Source organism: Carya illinoinensis, chromosome 4 (assembly GCF_018687715.1).
Source record: "Carya illinoinensis cultivar Pawnee chromosome 4, C.illinoinensisPawnee_v1, whole genome shotgun sequence".
NCBI lineage: Eukaryota > Viridiplantae > Streptophyta > Magnoliopsida > Fagales > Juglandaceae > Carya > Carya illinoinensis.
Window position 1 is genome coordinate 1,243,539 of NC_056755.1, and position 25,519 is coordinate 1,269,057.

General features: G+C 38.9%; 4 protein-coding genes across 5 annotated transcripts; 1 reads left to right on the forward strand and 3 right to left on the reverse strand.

Moving 5' to 3' along the window:
• The first annotated feature begins 156 nt into the window (after positions 1-156).
• On the forward strand, positions 157-4,443 carry LOC122307211 (leucine-rich repeat receptor-like protein kinase TDR). The gene is made up of 2 exons (XM_043119932.1): positions 157-2,954; positions 3,772-4,443. Exons 1-2 carry the CDS (start codon positions 287-289, stop codon positions 4,182-4,184), a joined length of 3,081 nt encoding a protein of 1,026 aa, XP_042975866.1. The 5' UTR covers positions 157-286; the 3' UTR covers positions 4,185-4,443.
• Positions 4,444-15,627: 11,184 nt separating this feature from the next.
• On the reverse strand, positions 15,628-17,122 carry LOC122307799 (zinc finger protein ZAT4-like). Its single transcript, XM_043120895.1, has one exon. It carries the CDS (start codon positions 16,820-16,822, stop codon positions 15,887-15,889), a length of 936 nt encoding a protein of 311 aa, XP_042976829.1. The 5' UTR covers positions 16,823-17,122; the 3' UTR covers positions 15,628-15,886.
• A 1,115-nt stretch (positions 17,123-18,237) lies between these two features.
• Positions 18,238-20,213, reverse strand: LOC122307916 (pentatricopeptide repeat-containing protein At4g38150-like). 2 transcript variants are annotated; one of them, XM_043121044.1, is made up of 2 exons: positions 20,053-20,213; positions 18,238-19,768 (listed from the first exon to the last, which is right to left on the reverse strand). In XM_043121044.1, the coding sequence occupies exon 2, from the start codon at positions 19,606-19,608 to the stop codon at positions 18,460-18,462; it is 1,149 nt and encodes a 382-aa protein (XP_042976978.1). In that variant the 5' UTR covers positions 19,609-19,768; positions 20,053-20,213; the 3' UTR covers positions 18,238-18,459. The 2 variants fall into 2 exon arrangements, with proteins under 2 accessions (XP_042976978.1, XP_042976979.1); XM_043121045.1 differs by having other exon boundaries at positions 18,238-19,716; positions 20,053-20,209.
• A 1,766-nt stretch (positions 20,214-21,979) lies between these two features.
• On the reverse strand, positions 21,980-23,362 carry LOC122306670 (UPF0301 protein CHU_1773). The gene is made up of 2 exons (XM_043119129.1): positions 23,139-23,362; positions 21,980-23,031 (listed from the first exon to the last, which is right to left on the reverse strand). The coding sequence occupies exons 1-2, from the start codon at positions 23,281-23,283 to the stop codon at positions 22,262-22,264; spliced, it is 915 nt and encodes a 304-aa protein (XP_042975063.1). The 5' UTR covers positions 23,284-23,362; the 3' UTR covers positions 21,980-22,261.
• Positions 23,363-25,519: the final 2,157 nt, after the last annotated feature.

Consider the following 25,519-nt stretch of genomic DNA (forward strand, 5'->3'; position numbering starts at 1 on the left):
GAGGGATACGGGAAGCATGAAAAGAACAAAGCAGTAGAATTACGAATGGTAGAAGTAGGAGTGGGAGTAGCAGTTTCTCTTTTTTCTCATTTCCATTTTGATTATGAAAACAAAGGCCACTGAAACCAACCATAATAATAATAATAATGATAATAATGAAAAACCCTCTGCACCCAGCACTCCAAAAAAGTAGGCTCTCTTCCCATCATCAAAACCCTCCCTCCCTTAAATTTACCCTCCAGTACCTCTCAACCCCTACCCCTCACCACAACCCCCACCCACAACCATGAAACTTTCTTCCCTACCTTTTCTTCTTCTTCTTCTTCTTCCTCTTCTTCTTCTCTCCGTCGTTTATTCTGCTCCCGCGTCTGCCGTTCCTCCCGAACTCTTGTCTCTTCTCTCTCTTAAATCCTCCCTCAAAGACCCCCTCTCCACCTTCCACGACTGGGACCCCAGCTCCTCCGTTAATCCTAATCCCGAAGGCGACGTCCCAGTTTGGTGTTCTTGGTCAGGCATCAAATGCCAACCCAAAACCGCACAAATCACCACCCTCGACCTCTCTCATCGCAATCTCTCTGGCATAATTCCGCCAGAAATCCGGTACCTGTCACGCTTAAATCACTTGAACCTGAGCGGTAACAACTTCGATGGACCTCTCCAACCAGCCATTTTCGAGCTACCGGAGCTCCGGACCCTAGATATCAGCCATAACAACTTCAATTCAACGTTTCCACCTGGGATTTCCAGGCTCAAGTTCTTGCACATCTTTAACGCGTACAGTAACAGCTTCACTGGCTCACTTCCACATGACCTCGTCGACCTCCGCTTCCTCGAGCAACTTAACCTCAGCGGAAGCTACTTCAATGGTAGTATTCCACCAAGCTATGGGCGTTTCCCGAGGCTTAAGTTTCTCTACCTGGCCGGGAACTTTTTGGATGGTCCACTACCACCACAGTTAGGCTTCTTGACACAGCTCGAGCACATGGAGATCGGTTACAACACGTTCGAAGGCGGAATACCCGTCGAATTCTCAATGCTATCAAATCTCAGGTACTTGGACATTTCTAACGCCAATCTCTCTGGCACACTTGCACCCGAGCTCGGGAAACTGACAAAGCTCGAGAGCTTGCTACTCTACAAGAACCAGATTTCAGGCACAATTCCGGCGAGTTTCGGAAATTTCAAAGCACTCAAGACTCTGGAATTGTCCGATAATCGTCTTTCGGGCACGATTCCCTCAGAACTGGCTAGCTTGGAGGGAATCGTCGAGATAAGACTAATGGACAACAACCTAAGCGGCGAAATACCCGAAAAGATCGGCGAATTGCCGAACCTCAACTCGCTACTCTTATGGAACAATTCGCTAAATGGTACTATTCCTAAAAAACTTGGGTCCAACGCCAAGTTGCAGCAGCTCGACCTGTCGTCGAACTCTCTCACCGGTCCAATCCCACTGAACCTTTGCCTCGGAAACAAGTTATTCAAGCTCATTCTCTTCTCCAACAGGCTCGTCGATCAGCTCCCGAGATCGTTAACAAACTGCACCTCTTTGTTTAGGTTTCGGATCCAAAACAACCTGCTCAACGGCTCCATCCCTTACGGTCTCGGGTCTTTGCCCAACCTAACCTTCGTGGACATAAGCGCGAACAATTTCACCGGCCCAGTCCCTGAAGATCTAGGCAATTCCGAGAAATTGCAGCAATTGAATATCTCACAAAACCATTTCGACGCTGTTCTGCCCGACAATATCTGGAACGCCACGAGCATGCAGATCTTTTCAGCCAGTTCAGCGAAGCTCATCGGTAAAATTCCGGACTTCATCGGCTGCAAAAGCTTGTCAAAGATCGAGCTCCAAGGAAACTCCCTTAACGGTTCCATTCCCTGGGATATCGGTCATTGCGAAAGGCTTCTGTGTTTGAATCTAAGCCGTAATTCACTCACCGGAATAATCCCCTGGGAGATATCCATCCTCCCGTCGGTAGCGGATGTCGACCTCTCACGTAATTTCCTCACGGGAACCATCCCCTCTAATTTCGGAAACTGCACCACATTGGAAAGCTTCAACGTATCCTACAATATGCTGACCGGACCGATACCGTCGACGGGTTTGATATTCCCTAGCCTCCATCCCTCGTCGTTTTTAGGGAACGAGGGTCTCTGTGGAGGGCCATTGGCGAGGCCCTGTGCGACCGACACGTCGTCAGAGGGTCGGGTCGAGGAGGCTAACAGACAACAGCCCAAGCGGACGGCTGGCTCCGCCGTTATTTGGATAATCGCGTTGGCATTTGGAATTGGCCTGTTCGTAATTGCCGCCGGGACTCGGTGTTTCCGCACCAATTACAGCCATCGATTTGGCGACGAGCGTGAGATAGGACCGTGGAGGTTGACGGCGTTCCAGAGATTGAACTTCACGGCGGAGGACGTGGTCGAGTGTTTGACGAACACGGATAAGATCTTGGGGATGGGTTCGACGGGGACGGTTTACAAGGCGGAAATGCCCGGTGGAGAGATCATAGCGGTGAAGAAGCTGGGGGTAAAACACAAGGACAACGTGAGGAGGAGCAGACTAGGTGTGTTGGCTGAGGTGGAGGTGCTGGGGAACGTGCGGCACAGGAACATAGTGAGATTGTTAGGGTGCTGCAGCAACCGGGAGTGCACCATGCTGCTCTACGAGTACATGCCCAACGGCAATCTCGACGATCTATTGCACTCCAATACTAAGGTCGTTACCGATTGGGTTACCCGTTACAATATCGCGCTTGGGGTGGCTCAGGGAATTTGCTACCTTCACCACGACTGTGACCCGGTCATCGTGCACCGCGATCTCAAGCCCAGCAATATTTTGCTGGACGGTAAGATGGAGGCCAGGGTAGCCGATTTTGGAGTCGCTAAGTTGATCCAGAGCGATGAGTCCATGTCGGTGATTGCCGGCTCCTACGGCTACATTGCGCCAGGTGCGTTTTTATTTCTATTTTTGTTTTTATTATTTTCTTGTATTAAATTCTGGTTCGTTCTGTTGGGCGAGGAGAGATAGCTATCATGCGCACATGTGCGTAAGTGGTGTTGACTTTACAGCGCAGGTTAGCGGCATTGATAACTGTTGATGTGTTTTTTGTTGGGCCTTTCTTTTGGGAAGGGAATGTTGGCTTAAGTTCCTTTTGTTGGGTGACGACTGACGAGATCTGGGATCTGGCTGAGTTAATTAGTTCCCCCTTAGCTTCTTCTAGTTATTGTCAAAGTCATAGGATTCGATATTAAAGTAAGAATTTTACAAAAAGAATGAAATAAAAGAAAACAAGAAAGAAAAGGACAGTGAGGAGCCAAAAAGATCAGAGGAGACAAAACAAGTGTCGTTTTCAACTATTTTGATCGTACTAGATGTGCAACTCAAGCTAGAATATTATCTTATTCAAAAGCGTGGTGAATAGCTCAAGCTGTGGTTAAATGTACAGCATTTCACGAGTACGCAGGCGAACGTGGCGCGCAATAGCAGAAGGCCGAAGCTTTAGGCGCCGGGATTTGTCCAGACTGTTGTTTTAACTTTCATATATGTATATATATGGCGCACTATTGCGCGTGACGCCTGCTCCCTTTTTCTTTACTTCCACTTTTCTTTTTCACTAGTCGTTTTTGGAAGATTTAGCTCTTAACAACAGCTAGCACAAGCATGCATACAAAAGTACTTGGTACAATATCAACATTCATTTTGAAATTAAAGCGATATTGTGTTGCACGGAATTATATATTGAGCCTGTGTTTTTTTTCTTGCAGAATATGCATATACCTTGCAGGTAGATGAAAAGAGCGATATATATAGTTATGGGGTGGTGTTGATGGAAATTTTGAGTGGTAAAAGATCGGTGGACGCAGAATTTGGGGATGGCAATAGTATTGTGGATTGGGTGAGGTCTAAGATAAAGACTAAGGACGGTGTCAAAGACATATTGGACAAAAATGCCGGCGCCTCATGCGCATCCGTCCGGGGGGAGATGATGCAAATGCTTAAAATAGCACTGCTTTGCACGAGTAGGAACCCAGCCGACCGACCCTGCATGAGGGATGTCGTGTTGATGCTGCAAGAAGCTATGCCCAAGAGGAAGTTTCTCGAGAGCATGAGTAATGTTGTTAGTTGTGGTGGCGGTGATCATATCCCTTTGGCACAAAAACCAGCCACCTTGGGTTAACTGTTAATATATGATTATAAATTTTACTTTGGATTTTATTTTTTATTTTTTTTTAACTTTTAAAATTGCGGGGAGATTGGTATAGGAGTGATTTTAATATCATTATGGATTTCAATCGAATTCTTCATGCATGTTTAATTATTAAATTATGTCTTTTGGGGTGTGCTGATATGATGCTTATGAATTCAAGGGTGTAAATGATGGTTAGCATGGAGTGGTGAGTGTCAAATCATGAAATGCACCATTAATTTATCTCTTACTGAAAAAGTACTGAATTATGTACATGTATGCACTAGATACGTTACAGTCACTTTCACGATCGATATTGTTCTTGTAACATATCCTATATATCTAGTCTTCCTTCCATCTTCCTCTCCTTGCACTCCTTTATTTAATAATTAGCAGCTTGGATTAGATGTATCTGTACACTTTCCTCCTTTGCCTGTTACCAAAAACAAAACAAAACAAAAAAAAGACATTTTGAAAGCATTATTATCATCATGACTATTTAATCCTGTGAATAAACCTAATGATCATTACACAAAGGAATGAGCCGTGCTACACGAGGATGGCTACCGACAAGACCAAATGGTCTCTTTTATTTTATTTTATTTTTTTCATTTATTTTTTTTTCATATCCTTAAAAACATTTTAAAAAAATTCATAACATCAATAAAAAAATTTACTTAATCACTAATTAATAAAAAAATAAAAAATGAAAAACAAAAAAAAAATGTCGGGAGAAATGTTTTGGAGTCATTATCAGAATCTCAAACATTTATCTAAGACCTCGTTTGATTACACAATTTAGATAAGATATTTTGTTAAAAATTGAATAAAATATTATTATAATATAATTTTTTAATATTAATTTTATTTTGAGATTTAAAAAAATTAAATTATTTATTATATTTTATATAAAAATTTAAAAAAATTATAATAATTATATGAAATAAGATGATTAAAAAAATAATTTAATTTTATTTACTTTATAGCCCTGACGAGGTTATATGGGTTGAGCTAATTAAAGCCGGAAACTCATGAAATGTGGACTATGCTTTAGCAAAGCCCATATTCAGCTTAGCCACTCTAACACAGGCTCTCTTTCTCTCTCTACATACGCTTGTTCGCTTCTCTCCCTTGTGTATTTTTTGAAAAGAGATAAAACAATTTACTAAAGAGTAAATATTTAAAGATTATAATTAGGAAGCTTACCAATAATGCACGGAGCAAGGGAACAGCCATCTCTAGTTCCTCCAAATACTCATCTTCTTGTTCTAACATGCTTCTGAGCTCCGTAAGGAGATAAAGTGTTGTCTCAATCTGCTGAAATAACCCAAATTTATATTAGTTGTCTTATTAATGCATGCTACGGATTTCTAGAGGACTAATAAATTCACCAGAATATGTGGAACTTGGGAGTATTTGGAGTTTTAGTGGCTAGCTACTAGCATGCAGATCACTGGATCCCAAATGAACAAAAATGAACCTTTGAGATGAATTTCGCGATCATTGCTTCAATGCTGTCCATAACTCCCATGGCCGTGGTCAGAACTTCGTATAGACATACCACATCAGCCTGTGCTGTATATATATAGTCGTCAGAGGATTGGAAGGTAAAGTCTTTAGATTTTCATCGAAAGTTTAGATATATAAGATAGAAATTTAAAATGCTGAGGTCAGAGACTTCTTCTGCTCATGAATTATTATTCAGATTTGCACAAAAAAAAAAAAAGGAAAAAAAAAAAAGAAAAAAAAGAAAGAAAGAGATCACAATGGTGACAGAGGGCACCCCAGGGCTATAAACAATTCATTTTTTAAGCTCATTAATATCAACACTCCCCCAAAAACTTGGTTAAAGGGTGTTGATTTATTGTTTGAATAAGAAATAGCAAATAAAAATGGTTAAGGGATCAGGAGACATGAAAAGGACGGAATACACACATATAAAATATACCTTAGCACCTTGGACTAAAGGAAGCCTGACCGATAGTCCCAATAACTTTCTTGCCAATCTGCTGACTGATTCTTGATTCTTTCTCTCCAACCTTGACCATTCATTTAGAAGGGACATCTGTGGGTTGATGATTTGATATGATTTGATCTCAAGTTTGAGCCTTTGCATTTGAATTTTCTTTTCTACTATGGTTTTTCTCATTTTGAAGATTCTAACCCATATAGAAAATAGTTTAGCCTGAAAGTAGGAAAAAGGGAAAAAACCCATCAGGACGTGCCATCTTCAAATCAATTTGTAACCGGAAGCAATATCATTGAAACCTGAAAAGTGAAAATCTCATAAACCCACATTTGACAGATTATTACAGCTTGGGCATATTGGAGCAACAAACACCACAAAATGCCATCACCTTAGAGCAGCAGGATCATGATGATCATATCAGCCGTGGCAACAACATTGTACCAGACTTGCAGCTGCTGCCTCCACATTCAGCACTTATCAACAAAGATTCCATTGTGAATAAATTACTAGAAAGTCCCTCAAATAGATGAAGTGTCATGTACTATTTTGTATTTTCAGAGTTAGTTAGTAAATTGTACAAATATTCCTTTATTTTCCAGTCTGTCAGCTGGCAGTAGCTTTTGCTATATATAGATAGCAGTCTGTAAACTTTATCATTACGATTAAAATACAAGATACCAGAATTCCCTTTTTGTCAAGCTCTACATTTTTCTTATTCTAACATGGTATCACGAGCCTGAAAACTCCAGATTTTACATTGCAAATTTTCTTCCATGACTACTGAATCTCCTCCTACATCACCTCCATCCACTCCTCGAACCACACCATCCACTCCTCCAATAAAACCCACCAGTACTTTATTTACAGATTTTACAAACATTCTCAACCCCTATCGACTTGACCATGGGGACAATCCTTCCCTTCCTTTGGTTCATGACCCTCTTACCACAGACAATTACACAACCTGGTCAAGAGCTATGTGCAGAGCTCTTAGAGCCAAAAATAAACTTGGTTTTATCAATGACACTTTGTTAAAACCACAAACTCCCACTGACCTTCTATCCGATGCATGGGATCGATGCAATGATCTTGTTGTATCATGGATTCAAAACTCAATTAGTCCAACTCTGAAGTCTAGCATTGTACTTGTTGATGATGCTAGACAACTTTGGACTGAACTCAAAGACAGATTTACTCAACAGAATGGCTATCGTATTTTTCAATTAAAGAAGGCCTTGACAGCATTACAATAGGATCATGATTCTGTGAGTCTATATTTTGGCAAACTAAAGACTCTGTGGGATGAACTCACCATTTATGATCCTTTACCTGATTGTACCTGTGGTAAGCTCACTGTTCTTTTTGATAGATATCAAAGAGACTGTGTTATTCAGTTTCTCATGGGTCTCAATGACTCTTACCATGTCACCCGAGACCAAATCATGTTATTAGAACCATTGCCTCCTCTCAACAAAATCTTTTCAATGATTCAACAACAAGAAATGCAGAACCTCGTGATTTCAAGCTTACCTTCCCCTGATTCTATGGCCCTTGCTCTTAGACAATCATCCCACCTATCTAAACAATCATACAAACCACCCAATCAACAAAAACGTGATAGACCATTTTGCACACATTGCAAAATCCAAGGCCATACTCTTGAAAACTGCTTCAAAGCAGGCAATGCACAACCCCCTCTTTGCACCCATTGTCATTTGACAGGCCATTTGGCAGAAAAATGCTATAAATTACATGGCTACCCACCTGGACACAAACTACATGTTAAACATAATTTTCTTGGTTTCTCATCTGCCAATCTCACTTCAGTTGAGGCAGTAGCTTCTATAGATGAAAAATTGACATTCACAAAGGACCAATATCAGCAATTATTGTCTCTATTGCAGCCAAAGGAAGTTTCCATTGCCAATCACTCGGTTAACAATGTTCATACTGATTGTACTTCATCTTCCCACATGAATGGTATACATTTTTGTCTTACTTCATCTACCCAAGCACACAAAAAATCACAAGCAACATGTTGGATTATTGACACTGGTGCTACAAACCATATGGTTTGCATCACCTCTTTTTTTTCAACCATTACTTCACATGTTTCTTTTGTGGTTAGACTTCCCAATGGCAGCAGTGCAGATGTTTCTCATATAGGCACTGTTAAAATCACCAACACTTTAGTTCTGCACAATGTGCTCTGTATTCCATCTTTTCATTTCAATTTAATTTCAGCAAAACAACTAACTAATTCTCTTTCTTGCTGCTTCATATTCTTTTCACAAACTTGTTTTATCCATGACCTTTTGACATGGACCACAATTGGCATGGGTGAGATGAAGAATGGACTTTACTACTTGGTTAATGCTGCAGTTTCACCAACAGCTCTTCTTCATCAACTTTCTGTTTCTTTACCTAAAAGTTTCTCTGTTTCCAATACTTTCAAGTCTGTTGATTCCATTTTTGATCTTTGGCATTGTAGAATGGGCCACACACTCATTTCAAAACTACATGTAATTCAAGATCCTTCTATCAAAAACACTTATCTTCAATTTCTAGTAATCAGCCGTGTCTTATCTGTCCACTAGCAAAACATCACAGACTTCCTTTTCCCACTAGCACTCATAAAAGCAAGAAAATTTTTGAGCTCATACATTGTGACATCTGGGGACCTAACTCTATTACAGCTTATGATGGTTCCAAGTACTTCTTAACCATTGTGGATGACTTCTCAAGAAGTATTTGGCTCTATTTGCTCAAGTCTAAATCAGATACTAGACCTTGTATAGAAGCTTTCTGCAGTCTAGTAGAAACTCAATTTCATACTAAAGTTCAAATTCTGAGAAGTGACAATGGACTAGAATTTCAAATGCTAGATTTTTTCAATAAAAAAAGAATCATACACCATAAAACTTGTGTGGAAACCCCACAACAAAATGGTATACCTGAGAGAAAGCATCAACATCTCTTGAATATTGCTCGAGCCCTTAAAATTCAATCCAACTTACCACAAAAACACTGGAATGACTGCATTCTTACTACAGCATATATTATCAATAGAGTACCTAGTCCATTACTCTCAAACAAAACTCCTTTCGAGCTCTTGTTTAACACACCTCCTACTTATTCCCACATGAGAATTATAGGTTGTCTATGTTTTGCATCAACATTATCCCATAACAAAAAAAAGTTTGACCCTCGAGATAGGAAATGCCTTTTTCTTGGGTATCCTTTTGGCATCAAAGGATATAAACTACTTGACCTTGACACTAATGCAGTTTTTATTTCACGAGATGTCACCTTTTATGAGCATATTTTTCCTTTTCATCTTCAAACCCTTCCTACACCCACTGCTCCTTCACCTCTCCCAGTTTTTAATAACTTTTCTCCCCCTTCCCCTCACATTCTGCCCACTGATTCTCTTCTGACTTCTACACCACTTACCAACAATTCTATGCCATCTTCTTCATCATCCTCTCCCTTACAACCTTTACCTCCTGAACTCATTCCTCCTACCTCACCTCCAATTTTGTCACCACCTTCAGATCCTTCTCCTCAACCTGTTCTCAGAAGATCAACAAGAACAAGAAGAGCACCACAATATCTTCAAGACTTCCATTGCCAGCACCTTTCTTCTATCTCACCCACTCAATCTATGGTTTCATCATCTTCATGTTCAGGTATACCATTCCCTATATCTTCATCCATTTCTTATAATAACCTGTCACATAGTTATTCTTTTTTTTTTCTGCAACAATTTCTTCACACAATGATCCATCCACTTACAAACAAGCCATAAAAGATGTTGACTGGTGTAAGGCAATGGAAACTGAGATTGCAGCTTTAGAATTAAACAATACATGGGTTCTTACTGAGTTACCCCCTGGAAAAATTTCCATTGATTGTAAATATGTTTACAAAACAAAATACCACTCCAATGGTACTGTTGAGAGAAAAAAGGCTAGGTTGGTTGCTAGAGGTTTCACTCAAAAAGTGGGTATTGACTACCACGAGACTTTTTCACCAGTTGTAAAAATGGTCACTGTGAGAACCCTTCTTGCCTTAGCAGCTGTTCATGGATGGCATCTTCAACAGTTTGATGTCAATAATGCATTCCTCCATGGTGATCTCCACGAAGAAATTTACATGAAGAAACCTCCTGGATATAGCAAAGGTTCTCCCACTCAAGTTTGCAAATTGCTCAAAAGTCTCTATGGCCTCAAACAGGCCTCACGCCAATGGTATGAAAAATTTTCTCAATCACTCATTCATTTTGGCTTTACTCAATCAAAGGCTGATTATAGCCTTTTTACTTGCACAAATGGTGACACCTTCACAGCCCTTCTAGTCTATGTGGATGACATAGTAGTGGCTAGCAATTCCATTCATTCTATTTCTATTCTCAAAGCTTTTCTCAATCACCATTTTAAGATCAAAGACCTTGGTTCTTTAAGGTATTTTCTAGGCATTGAAGTTGCTAGATCACCTGCTGGCATTCATCTTTGTCAAAGAAAATACAATTTAGACATTCTTGCAGACTCTGGACTTCTTGCTTCCAAACCATTAAAAATTCCCATGGACCAAAATCATAAACTCAGTAGATCTTCTGGTTCCCCCTTAACTGATCCTACAATTTATAGGCGCCTCATAGGCAGATTGTTATACCTCACTATAACCAGACCAGACATTAGTTACCCTACTCATGTTCTTAGTAAGTTTTTAGACCATCCCACTTCCAGTCACCTTGCTGCTGCCCACAAAATTCTCAGATACATTAAAAATGCCCCTGGTCAAGGTATCCTTCTATCCTCCACATCTCCAATTCAGCTCAAAGGCTATTGCGATTCTGACTGGGCATCATGTCCAGACACAAGAAAATCTGTCACTGGTTATTGTATTTTCTTGGGTCTCATTTCATATAAATCAAAGAAACAAACGGTTGTATCTCGATCCTCTGCTGAGGCAGAATATCGAGCCATGGCCTCCATTACATCAGAATTCACTTGGCTCAAGCAGCTCCTATCTGATCTGTCCATTGCTCATCCACAAGCTGCTGATTTATATTGTGATAATCAAGCTGCAATTCACATAGCATCTAACCCCGTTTTTCATGAAAGAACCAAACATATTGAAGTTGACTGTCATTTGATCCGAGACAAAATTCTTGAAGGCAGTATAAAAACTGCTCATGTTCCAACTCTCTCACAATTAGCTGATATATTGACCAAGTCTTTGCCATCTCATCTTATTTATTCACACCTCTCCAAGATGGGAATAGCAAATATCTATTCTCCATCTTGCGGAGGGGTATTGGAGCAACAAACACGACAAAATGCCATCACCTTAGAGCAGCATGATCATGATGATCATATCAGCCGTGGCAACAACATTGTACCAGACTTGCAGCTGCTGCCTCCACATTCAGCACTTATCAACAAAGATTCCATTGTGAATAAATTACTAGAAAGTCCCTCAAATAGATGAAGTGTCATGTACTATTTTGTATTTTCAGAGTTAGTTAGTAAATTGTATAAATATTCCTTTATTTTCCAGTCTGTCAGCTGGCAGTAGCTTTTGCTATATATAGATAGCAGTCTGTAAACTTTATCATTACGATTAAAATACAAGATACCAGAATTCCCTTTTTGTCAAGCTCTACCTTTTTCTTATTCTAACATTGTTATCAAGCAGACCAGATGATCCCATGCCCCGAAGAACGCATCAAAAATAGATTTTCTTATAAGAATTGCATCATTCCATGAATTCAAATCATTTTTATAATGATGCAACGTTCGAAATAATTAGATTTGGAGCAAACTAAATGGTTAGACTATTATTATATATCCATGTATTTTCCTGAATATATGAACTGTCCATATATAAGATGTTGCTCGGCCGTGCCAAGTTAAATTAAACGGATGGCGAGACTCTTCTTAATGCTTGGTTCCAAATGTAAAATATTTAATTAAATGAGATAGAACATAGATTCGAACTCAAAATCTGTACTATGTGATATCACTCCCACACGTTAAACTAATGAGTGAGAAGAGTTCTTTAACAGTAAACATACCATAAAAGGTGCTGGAAGCTTACCTCTGCAATTCTCTTTAGACTAGCCATGGCAGCCTCCCCTCTAGCATTCACAAACCTCCACTGCAACAATCTATTATGCAGAACACGAAACCGATGAAACTCTTCCTCCAGTGGTGGTGACACTTTCCCCTGCTTGAAGTACTTCAAAACCCCACCAACACCGCCACCTTTAACCCTGATCTTTCCACCAAACCCTGGCGACTCTGGCCTTGCTGGACTACCTAAATTCTGTCCGGGCGATTCCGGCCCCACACGACACCCTAAAGACCTCCCCGGAAAGCCCACGCAGACGGAGAATTCGTCACTGATTTTGCCCCCTTTGCTGCGCCACTAGTAGCACGTGAACTAGTACTGCGACGCTGCAAGAACTTAGCGAAACCAGCTTGATCATTAATATTATCACGAGCATTTTCTTGAGGCTTGATCTTTTGCGAGGTCGATAAAAAGGTCATTGAAGGAATCATTATGTTTTCATCATTTTTGGTGGGTCTTGACTTTGATGCAGATTTTGGGCGGTAGTTGTTTACTCTATGGCAGGAATTTGGCGAGCAAAAATGGTTGTTGTTGACGGGAAGTGTGGCGGTGGCTGGGGTTGTGCTTCGGCTTCGTAGAAGGGGAGGCGATGGTGGCAATGTGGTGGAGAGGCGCCGGCGATTATCGGTGCATTCCATGATCAAGTACTACCATTTGGGTAATACTTTGCTGCTGCAGGGTGGAATGGTTGTGAGCATATTTGTCTGTGAGATGGGCGGGTCTCAAAGTTGAGGGCGTGTGGGAGGTAGCTGCTTAGAGCTGGGAAGTTGAGAGCACGTCTTTGGAGGGAAGAAATTAAAGGCCGACTTCTTAGCTTAGTTTAAGCAACATGTCACCACGCCATGCAAAAAGTCGATCTCTCTCCCTCTCTGCCGTCGAGGCCTCCACGTACCAACACGAAATTCCCATGGGGTTGGTGTATAGTTTGATAAGGGAAATGTGAAAAAATAAATAAATTAAAAGAAATCCTTTGACCTATTTTTTATTTTTTTTTTAAAAAAAGAAAAAAAAAAAAGAAAAAACCTTGATCATATATCAAGGTACTGACAGGTAAGTCCCAAGAGCCAGCTCTAACATATTAGGGCTGGTGAGTAATTTATATATTAGTTTAGGGGGAGAAAAAGGAGAATTAAGAAGAAAAATGTTAAATATTCATGAGGGTGAATAGCTGCACGTTTCCTAATAATTAAACTTGGTTTCATTCGGAGAACCACGATTTACTCTCTCTCTCTCTCTCCCTCTCTCTCTGTTAATTACATTCCTATATGAGTTTTGATATATACAAGTACAGTCGCGTACTAATCTGTGTACTAATGCTGATTCATTCATATTTAAAATTTAAATTAACACTATTTTCAATAAAATTTACCTTTTGACCAATCACATCACATTGGTGTACAGATTAGTGCACCAATCAATTTTCAATTTTCAATATTTAAAATTATGCACAAATCTGTTTACCAATGTGATGTGATTGATCAAAAAGAAGATTTTATTGAAAATAATGTTAATTTAAATTTTAAGTATGAATGAATCGGTATTAGTACACAAATTAATATGCGACTGTATTTGTATATAACAAAACTCAGAGAGATGAAAACAACATATATGACTTATAAATCTTGTAAGATGACAATTAAGATTAACATGATCGAGTGCTAGCTTATCGATAGGATGAAAACAATTGAAGGGAGGAGAGATCTAAATAAAGAGAAAAAATAACGGACAGGATGATCATCATAAATATCATGATAAAACTACTTAAAACGTTTGATTGCAAGCTGTAAATTAATAAGACTCGATCCTTATCTCGGGTTGATGATCGAAATGAAATCTGATCCATACGTTTAATGTTGAAAATTGGAACGGCATGCATGCCAATTGGTAATTACAACAAGTACTAATTAATTACAGTTTCCAAATTTTCTGGGATATCGAAGTTAGAATTATATATCCCGCGGTAATTCTGCTGAACAAAAATATTACTATACGTACGTCCATAAAAAATACATACCATGTATATATATATATACAAATAATGTTATATATAATCGTGGAATGTGTAAACGCCCGCATGCAATCGCTTTAAAAAATAGTGAAGTGTACGATTAAAAATTTAATTTTTTTTTCATGTAAACCGGAACTCATATTAATTTACTTTTTTAATAAAAAATTACATAACATTTATACAATCATAATTACAAATATTATTTCTCATAGGCACACATACAACATTAATTATGCAGTTGAGTTAAATTTTTGGTACTTTCTACATTTTATTTGTACACAGAAGTAAATGATTTTGAGTACTTAATTCGAGTCTTCGATATTGCTTGATAGAGATGATCGTAAAAGTTGTCAAGTCAGCGTTTCTCCATAAATTATGGATATAACAATTAAACGTCATTAATTCTGAAAGGAGTATCGATCGATGAACAATATCACCACCGTACGTACGTACGTAGGGATCATCATGTATTTTCTTTTGAGACGCATGCACGTATACATCAAGAGAAAGTCCTATTAATTGTTCAGTATTATGAATTGATTAGCCGAATGCATTTATTACACCGCACACTATTTTATTTACATTTTATTATATATAATATGACGTATTTACTATTATTTAATAATAAAAAAACATAATTCAGTACATATTTAATAAATTCATGCCTTATTTAATAAATAAATAAAATCATGCCTCGGTACGTAAGGGGGAGAGGGGTGTTTTTTTTTTTTAATTTTTGGGGTTCCATACGTACTCGGGGAGGGGTAGTAGTACTACTACTTGAGTTTGAAGGGGTTTGGGGCTGGTTATATTCTTTGATCCAGCTAGCTAGCAGAAGATTGGAACAACTTCAAGTGCGAGCTGATTGTTTATGTGATTGGTCGGTTAACTGTGCATAATTTTGACTGTGATTCATGAATATTATACATATAATTTAAATTTAAAAAAACAAAAAAGATAAGGATTCACGCAGTCACGGTATAGAGCCCATTAAGCTCTTGACTTCTTCTCCAAGTACTGTCCATTTATATGATCCAAGCTAGCTGTGGAGTGATGCCAGCATTGTCGACATGGTAAAATTCACCTAAATTCATATCCAAACAGAACATAAAAGTCTCTCTCTCTCTCTCTCTCACTCCAGCTTTTCTTTTCTTTTTTTTTAATGAGAAGATAAGAGAGAACAGTTATAGCTTAGTAGCTAAAGCAAGTACGTCCTCATGATCTTAATCCTCGTTCCATGGAAGTCCTATGAAACATGGAAACTAATGAATGACTTTTTCCACTGATGGCTTCCACCAAAGAAGAAAATTCACAGCATTGTAGATCAGATCTCCAACTACTGACATTTCATATTCATGAATTAATGTCATACAGCTAGCCTTAAACAACCAATTATTAGCAAACAATTACAAGAAAAAAATAATAATCATATCAAAGTTAATTCTCTGAATCCAAAACAAACCCACTGTATCAAAACGATCTTAAAATTTCTAGTCCACATCAATGAAGAACAAACGAAGAAACCAAAAACAAATTATGAAATTTTTTACCTCTAAAATTTTCCATCAACTTAATTTGATCTTATTCTGCATCGGATACAGTTGAGATCAAGTCAACCAGCTGACTAGCTTCATCATCTTCCTCCATCTGAGCCGGCTGATTAAGATCTATCATATTGTCTCCAAATCTAACGACAGAAGAACTTCTAGCATTGCCTAAGTTGGAAAAGTGGACCTTCTTGTGTCCACCCAATGCTTGACCAGATTCGAACACCTTAAAACAGAATGGACATTCAAAGACTCTTTGCTCAAAGCGACCATGACCATGGCTACGGCCACGGCCACGGCCACTTCCCCGGTCTTTACCATCTTCCAAATTCTCTTCGTGTAACTGATTCTTGGTTTTTTTGTGGTTCGCTCTGTGGCCGCCAAGAGCCTGATAGGATGGAAACGCTTTCTTGCACGTCTGGCACTTGAACTTTGCTTGAGGCCGTGTTCGCGTGTGATTCAGGCGGAGAGAATGGTCATCCCCAATATCCTCACCTTCATGTTGAACTTCTTCTTTCGCTCTTGGCCATTTGCCCCTAGAAAGCATTAGAAGACACATAGCCACGTCTTCTTCAGAGAAAGTATCAGAGACTGAACTGATCAGTTCGGGTTCGAGTGGCGACTTGACGAGTGGTGCAACGGTTTCACGACGCCGCTTGGATATTCTGCGAGTTGGAGAAATAGGTTGGGAGTCGGCATCACTTTCCTTGTCGGAGTTTGGAACGAGAGAGAGGACGTCCCGGTTGAGAGATCGGTAGGACTGCATGGGGGAGGGGAAGTTGAGAGAAGAGGATGAGGATTGAGAGGGAGATAGCAGAGTTGACTCGGCGGCGAACGAGTTGTCATGCTGTTGTACTGTTGGTTTCGGAGGGATCGGAAGCTTGGCAAGATGAGATCTCATGTGGCCCCCCATGGCCTTGCCATTGGCTAAGCGCTTGGTGCAGATCTTGCAGATTCTGTGCTTTTCCATGGTTTCAAAACTCACTACTTCCAATCTGATCTCTCGCTTTCAATGATTCAATCCCAAAGAGAGGAAGAAGAGCGAAGAAACCTAGAAGGAGTAGGTGACAATCTTCTTTCCATAAGCAAAAGGCCACAAAAACAGTAGGTCCAGAACGGATACGGCGAAAGTTAAGGATTTATTCTTAGGATTTTGGCCCATTATACAACTTAGATCCCGAACCGTTCGATGGATTCTCCGCATTATATGATTGTTGATCAAACGGCAAATCTATGCACGATGCAGTCTGATCTGTTATTGAAAAATATTGGTTATCGACGTAATCTCTTGCTAGAAAGTTGAAAATAAGGATAACTCTCTCTCTCTCTCTCTCTCTCTCTCTCTCTCTCTCTCTCTCTCTCTCTCTCTCTCTATATATATATATATATTGGGTTCTTGTTTTAAAGATAATTCTATGTTTTTAAATTCACACGTAAGGGCAGCAAAGATATTGTAGAACAAATATGTTTTAAAAAAAATTATTCAAATTTCAATTATAGCTAAGATCCCACCATATGAAATACAGTACTTGTCATAAAAATCGTAAACACGATTTTAATGTGTTTGGTTACTCTTAATAAAAATAATATGTGATGAATTGTCTCTTCCTTTTTTTTTTTTTTTTTTAATAAAAGAGTTGTGTGAGGTTTATATATTTGAAACTTATATAGGTTTATATATTTGAAACTTATATATATCATTTCTGAAGAAGTAAACACATAAATACTTTTAAAAAAAAATATATACTAATGGGTACAATATGGAGTATCATTTTCCTTTGGTATTGGCCCCTGTAGCTTGAGTTACGAAAGATCCCATCACTGTAATACATTTGGCGTCTAAACGTAAAAAAGAAAAGAAAGTCTCTAAAATAGGAAACCAGGATTGAAGAATGCAAAAGTCGTAAGTCAACAATTACATTTTCGAAAATTTGCCTTTTATTTCCAATGATCATATTTTCTTATTTACTTAGCAATCGTATACGTTATAAATTCTTTTTTCCTAATGATCGTATTTACAAAACTTCGTGAAAACGACCAATCCCTTGCTCTTCTCACTTCGGTAACTTAGAATGTGTGATTCTATGGCATTGCACATGCTTCTAATACAACGCAACCTACCTCTGTTACTCTGTACGAGGCCCAATGTACGTGAGATCTATTCTGTTTGAACGATGTTCTGAACAAAATTCTGTTCAAGATCAATCCCCTTGATTTTGATTTGGGATGGAACCATTCTCTAATCTCTCTACACATCTTAATCACGCCATTCTCTATCTAATCTCTCTCCACATGTACAAGCTAATGAACGTGATTCAGTTCATCAGATCAAACCTTAACACATGCAGTTTCGGTTGCACTCCGAACGTTGTGTTCTGTAACTTCTTTGAAAGAGAATGTTTCGTTTATTTCTTGATGATTCACGGGGCATCAACATAGCCTCGACCAATACGAAGAGGAAAATGGGAACACAATAATCTCCTTGACTATAATTGGAAGGCAAGACTCACGCAAAAAAACACGAAAACATGATAATTGATACTCGAGAGAGGGAAAAAAACAAAGGAAGGAAAATTAGATCATATCAATGAACTTAACTGTGAGACTTCACTTTTTGCCGCTTTTTTTTCCTTGTGCAAGTTTTGTTCTGGGTCTTCTTTTACGGGTAAGAGCAAACTCTCCAAATTTGTGACCAACCTTTTGTTCAGTGAGCTTGCAACGAACAAAAGCCTTTCCGTTGTAAATTCGTACGGCGCAATTGACAAATTCTGGCCAAATAATAGATCTACGCGACCAAATTTTTCTGTTCACGAGAAGATCTCTGTTCTTCTTCGTTTTGAACAGGAATGCATCAATAAAACTCCCCCTCCACATAGATCTTCCCTGCTTGTTGTTAAGGGCCTTCCTCACGGCCTTCTCATCGGGCAGGAACCCATTATTCTTCATCTGCTCCAGAAATTCCCTGGCCTCGCCCAACTTATGCTCCCCAGCCAACGCCTCAAACACGGCCATGTAGGTCCCGGCATTAGGCCTCATCCCATTACTCATCATTTCCATCACATACTTCTTGGCATCCCCTATATATTTAGCATCCGCAGCAAGTCCCTTGACAAGAACTGAGTAAGTATAGGCATTTGGGGCGATCCCTGAGGCAAGCATGCGCAAGTAGACTCTAAGAGCCTCCTTGGGCTGGCCAGCATTGGCATAAGCCTCGATGACGGCGGTATAGGCCACCACACTGGGTATGTGACCCTTTTCCTTGATCTGAGCGAAGAGTTCCGAGGCCTCGTTGGTGAGTCCATCTTCAGACAAAGCGTCGAACATCTTATGGGCATTGTTGAGCAGACCGTCTTTGGTCCTCATGTGGTGGAAGATCTCTTGCAAATTGTTTGGGTCCTTGGGCTCCTCTACGACGGCCATCTTATCGAAGGGTTCGATTTCTTTGGTGCTCCTGGCCTTGGCCATGTCATTTTTGCCGTCTTCGTCCTCTTTCTTGGTGGTGTTGGAGCTGGCTTCGGCGGCAAATAATCTGTCTTGTCTGTGAATCGAAGATAACATCATCCCTCCGCTCGGAAACCAATAGCAAGGAGGAGAGATTCTGGAGTTGCGTGCAGACGCCGGTACAAATGATTCTGATGGAAATGGAGACGACGCGTGGAGGAAAGTTAAGAGGCGCTTACCGAAGGTCAGATGGAGAGAGTGAGTATTGTTAGACGCCTGCAAAAATGCCCGTGATATCAATCTAGCGCCCGCCATTGATGATTCTGACTGTCTTCCTCTTTGTGAGTCGTTCTAATCGTTTTTAAAGTTTCTGGATCTACTCTGCTGTCTCGAGTCCTCGACTCTCAAATTCCTTCGGGTTTTCTGAAAGTCTTATCGTGTGAGTTCGCACCAGCAAGAACTCACAAAATGGGATCTTTAAGAAGAAAATATTTCAGAAGGCAACGAAAAAGAAATTCATTGCAATTATAAAATATATCTAATTGGGTGCATCTATGAAACTACATGTTGGCTGTAATTATGAAGCTTTAAACGCACAAAAGAATAGTCCGATAAAAAAAAAGAGGCATCTTTGGTTCAGGACTTCCGTCGAACAGATGATGGTAAAAAACAAAACTCACAACCAACTTACAAAGATCCAACAAATGATGGGGAAAAAAAAAGGAGGCAAGTTGCACACAGAGTGGTAGGAACACGTACCTGTCGCAACGAGAATAAGGAGAAGGCTCAGACACTGTCGCGACGAGAAGAAGGAGAAGGGGGAGGGAGATTTAAGGGTTTCAGCTTCGTACAAGGGGAAATCAGAAAGAATGAGGAGGATGCGACGCGGGGTTGAGGCTCGTATCAAAACGGTGTGTTTTTATTTTAGGGTGAAACACACCGTTTCATTAAACGTTAGCTGCATGAATAATACTACATGTAGTCGTAAAGTATGCAAGTACCGTATAGTTATTTTAAAAAAGAGTGAGATCTACAATTAAAAAATTATATATATATATTTTTATAAATTTCATATTTATTCATTTTTTTTAAAATAATTACCGGAAAGAGACTGTTTCGACCCGACCTGGGAAGAGGTTGTTCCGAACGGAACTATTATGTGTCTCTTCCGTTACTCGATTACCCAACTCGAAAATTTTCGAGTCGGTTTCAGTTATTCCATCATCAAACGTTCCATTTCCTGCCGATCAAAATCTCCACATAATTTGGGGTCAGTTGAATCGAGAAGCTTTCCCTTTCCATAAAGCTCCCAAACCCACTCTAACAACGAAATCTCGTATCCCCATATGACATGTGTTTTCGAGTAGATGATCGTGGTAAGTTGGTAACCGAAGCAAAATGGTCTTTTTCAAGAGAAATATAGCTTTTAACCTGACAAAGCTTTCGTGGGGTTCGGAAGAAACGAACTTTGTTAAATATAACGCTGATTTATTATGCCGATTCACGACTATGAGGCTGAGATGGGGAGTCACGATTGTGAGGTTGGGAGACGGTGAGTCACAGAGAGGGAACTAAGACTTGGCCACTGGGCGTATGGCGTGGGTTTCGGAAGAAACAAATTTCGTTGAATATAACGATGACTTATTATGCCGATTCACGACTGTGAAGCTGAGATGGGCGAGTTACGATTGTGAGGCTGGGAGACAGTGAGTCACAAAGAGGGAACTAAGACTTGGCTGCTGGGCGTAGGGCGTGAGTTTCGAAAAAAACGAAGAATGAAAATGCATAGCAACAGATGGGGAGGGGAGAACTGGGAAAGGGGAAGATTGGGGATTGTAAACGGCGTCATTCGAAGCATTAGTCATAAGATGCGGTTAACAAGTAATTACCCGACCCGGTCCGTTTCAAACGGGTAGTAAATGGAAATATCCGATTTCGACTCATTTTGTTTCGGTACAGTTAATTTGCAGTGGTTCGGGTCGGAATTTCCGGGCCGGGTCGGGTCGGGTAGGCACCTTAATTGTTCACCCCTAATTGCAATTATCATTTCTCTAATCACATTACCGTTGTTTCATTGATCTACATTGGATTAGTGCGTGGTGACTACCCTTTAGTGCCTGTATTTTACTTTTTTATTTCTTGAAGGATAATGTTACTATGCGGTTTAGATTTGACTATTAGGTGTGCCCTTGGTATAAATTACATTTTATTAACCTTTTCTTTTAAACATTTTTAAAATAAAAAAAATACCAAATTACTAATATTTAATTTCTTAATTATTAAATAAAATATATAAATAATTAAATTGAGAGAACAAACTCATAAGAAATAATATCATTTTAAAAGTTTATCATGTGCGCATCTTTATACCCCCATGACTCACTTTGTCATAAAAAAACGAAATATCTTATATTGTACTTTGTTATTATCACTTAATCTATATTATTTCAATAATTATTCTACTTCAATCATATTTTAAAAGTAAATTATTAATGCTGTGGAAATAATAATTTAAAATATTGATTTAAAATTTTTTTTTTTTCATTTTCTCAAAGGATTATATTTCGGCTGCCTCTTTTCTGTACCAATTTCTTATTTTAAATTTTAGAAATTGAACATAATTTTTAAGAGATGCCAATCTAATATATATATATATACACACACACACACATATTGACATTCGATATAAAGGGAAATAACTGTTGTAATCAATAAATTGTTACAAATCATATTCAAGCGTACATGCCCTTTTTAATTATTCGTGGCAAATCATATCCCTTTCATTTGAATTTGCATATAAATTTATCCCACATTTCTTTCTTTTATCTGTATGCAAAAACCATTCCACATCCCATTTTACACCCTTTGTGTCCTCCCAACCAAAACAGGCTTCCGGTAATGTCCTAGTTTGGTAAACGGTAGCATCTATAGTAGGGTGTGACAGAGAGTAAATAACCTTGATCAAGTCTCACCAAACTTTTCTAGGGCCCATAAGCCCAAGAACCTCCTCCCACATCCCAACACTCCCAACGCTGGCCAACCCAACTACACTTGGACTACAAGCTGCTACTCTCCAATAACCAGCTCTGATTTCATCCCCAAGTTGCTCTTTCTCCCACCCACAATACCCATCAAAGAACCTGAAGTCGCCAACCCCAACTACGTTTCTCTTCACCATTTCAGATGCACAACCCACACTCTCCTTTGTTCCATAATACAAGCCTTTTATCACTTCCTCAAAAACCCCACTCCTCTCCACCTCATCCTCATTTCCCCCTTTAGTATTGACCAAAAACAAACTCTCCTCAAGTGGCCCACCAAAGAACAATGGCCGATCAGAGAACGTCCCCTCGACATCCATCATAGTTGGCCTCGTTTCCTTGATGGACATAAGTGAGGGTCGATTAAGAATGATCCCAGAAGGTCCCAGGGGCCCCATTGACAAGACCAGAACCACCGTTCGTTCAAAGATGTGGACACCATCAAGCTTTTCAGTAGCAATGAGCAAGCAACCCTTTTCAGGCTCATGAATAGAGTGAGCCCATATGTCACCAATTGAGATGGGTGGAGGATGGTCATCCACCACGACATCCGGATCAACATATGAGGAAGACTCTTGGAACCTTGATGCTCGCTCTCCGGCTACCAATTTCGCTCTGAAGGATCGCCAATCAGTGTTGTTGATAAATGAATTGTTGTTGTCTTCAGATGGCAAGGACGACGACTCCATATGACAACCTATATAGCATTACAATCCGTAAGCAAGCTCAGATAAAACATTGTATGTGTGTGTGTGTGTGGAAATATGATAGTTTTTGTACTGATAAAGAAATTGAACCACTTACACGATACGGGAAACAGAGGACCGACTTTTCTACCCTTCAATTGCTTAGCATATACTTTAGGGTGAACCCGGATCGTAGATTTGTTTGAGGGAACAAGTTGTATGGTTTTGGTGAAGGAAGTTGAGGTGAGGAAACGAGCTTCCATGGTTTTAGATTCCCTTCTTCACTTCTTTCTGTCAACTGTGGATTAAGTTGGTACTGGATAAGAGAAGTAGCTGCAAATATATATATGAGACGAGGAGTGATGTGCACCACAAAATGTTCCGCCATCCCATCCCATCCCATCCCATCCAAGTTGGATGTTTCCTTCTCAAACTCCCAAGTATGGGCCAGCAGATATGACTTTACACATGGCGAAGTAGGAGAAGATGTATATCACTACTCATGAACCTTCCTTCGTGGCATTTGGATTGATCAAACCCTTTTTGATGACGTGCCACTCTGATAGCCAGTTACTCTTGCAGTTACCCTTCGACAGAAGCAGCAACTTGGGAATGGTATAATTTTCAACATAACAGAAGAGATTTCATGTCATTCCACATGGCATACGCCAATGAGATCGGCAAGAAATGGGTACGTTACATTCTCAGGATAAACTACAAACCCCACTAAGCATTCCAAAGAAAAGTGGGAGAAGCCAGCCAGGGGTGAGTTGTTCTGAACATGGGCTCTGATCAACATACTGTACAAAAGAGGTCCTAAATAGATATGGGAATTTGGGGGTGTGGATTTGCTTTATCCGAGAGCCTTTATTCCAAAAATCTTCGTCTTGAAAGATATTGTTTTTTTATTTTTATTTTTTGAAGATGAGCACAGACTAGATAATTGCTGACGTATTCTAACCTGATATTCTAATCTCAGTCTAATAGCATCTAACTTTTTGAGTTTTTTTATTTCTTTATTTATTTTTATTTATTTATTTATTTATTTTTTTTTTAAGCGAGTTAGCAATATCATATATTGAATGTTAAAATCAGATATAACGGGCAATTTTTATTAAAAAAAAAAAAACTTGTAGACGTGACACATTATCCCGTAGCAATTTTTTAATATATCCAATCAATCATCGTTATTTAAACAAATCTCATGGTTCTTATCCAGAAAATGTTGGGGTTCTGGTGTTATTAAAAAATATATGGGTATTTGTATGATCCAAAGTGTTCAATGTCAACGATGACAAACATGAATGGAACCAACCAACCCACTTAACTCATGGAACCCAACAAAGACCGACCATAGAAAATTCTTTCTCGAGCAACCAAAAAAACAAAAGCCCCACCCGAAAACCCGCGCCCGTAAGGGTGTAAAAAAAAATCGGCAAACCGGAAAACCGGCTCGGACCAAATCGGACCGGACCGGTTGTGCCGGTTTTGGATTGGTTCAGTCTGGAACCGGTTTTCATAAATGAAAAACCGGCCAGAACCGGTCCGGTTTCGATTTTGGTTAGTTTTGGACCGGACCGGACCGGTACTATTTATATATTAATATTATATATAATATATTTTATATTATATATAATTTTTAATCACATAAAAAATAATCACATATATACTAATACTAATATTCTAATATAGATTATAGTTATACTCATACTAATATAGTTATACTAAATCATCAAAACTAATACTAACATATAGCTATACTAATGGTCTAATATTAATACTATTATATTGTCTAATATATTATATAACTATAACTAATACTAATATATATATACTAATACTAATCGTCTAATATAGGATTATAGCAGATTTTTTTTTTACACTAGATTTCTTATTTTATTTTTTGTTTTATAGCAGTTTTTTATATAGCAAATTTTGTTTATATAACAGATTTTTTTTTTTTTTTTTATAAACCAGATTTTTTATAGCAGAATTTTTTTATATAGCAGATTTTTTTTGTAAAGCAGATTTTTGTAAATGGTAAACAGAATTTTTTAAATCAGTTTTTTCTTTTAAACTGAATTTTTATAAAAAATTTATATTTTATTAAAACTGAAAAACCGGACCAAACCAGATCGGAAACCGGTAAAACCGGAATACCGATTTAGGAGGAAAATCGGTGCGTAATCGGTTTTAAAAAATACAAAACCGGTACCTACCGGTTCTGTGACGCCCCCAAATTCCGTTTGGGATTGGACGGACATTTGAAGCGTCGAGACATGCAACACAAGGTTACCTGCCCCCGTTCATGACATATAAGATGCAATAATCCTAACATGCATCTAACATTATGCAATATTCGCAGCGGATAATTTTTTTCTTTAGCAATACTATGCACCAAATTAAAATATCCCAAATACTTAAAAAAACATACTTCATATATAAAGATACATTGAATAACTAAGATCACAGAACTATTCCAAAATAGTTATGATCTAA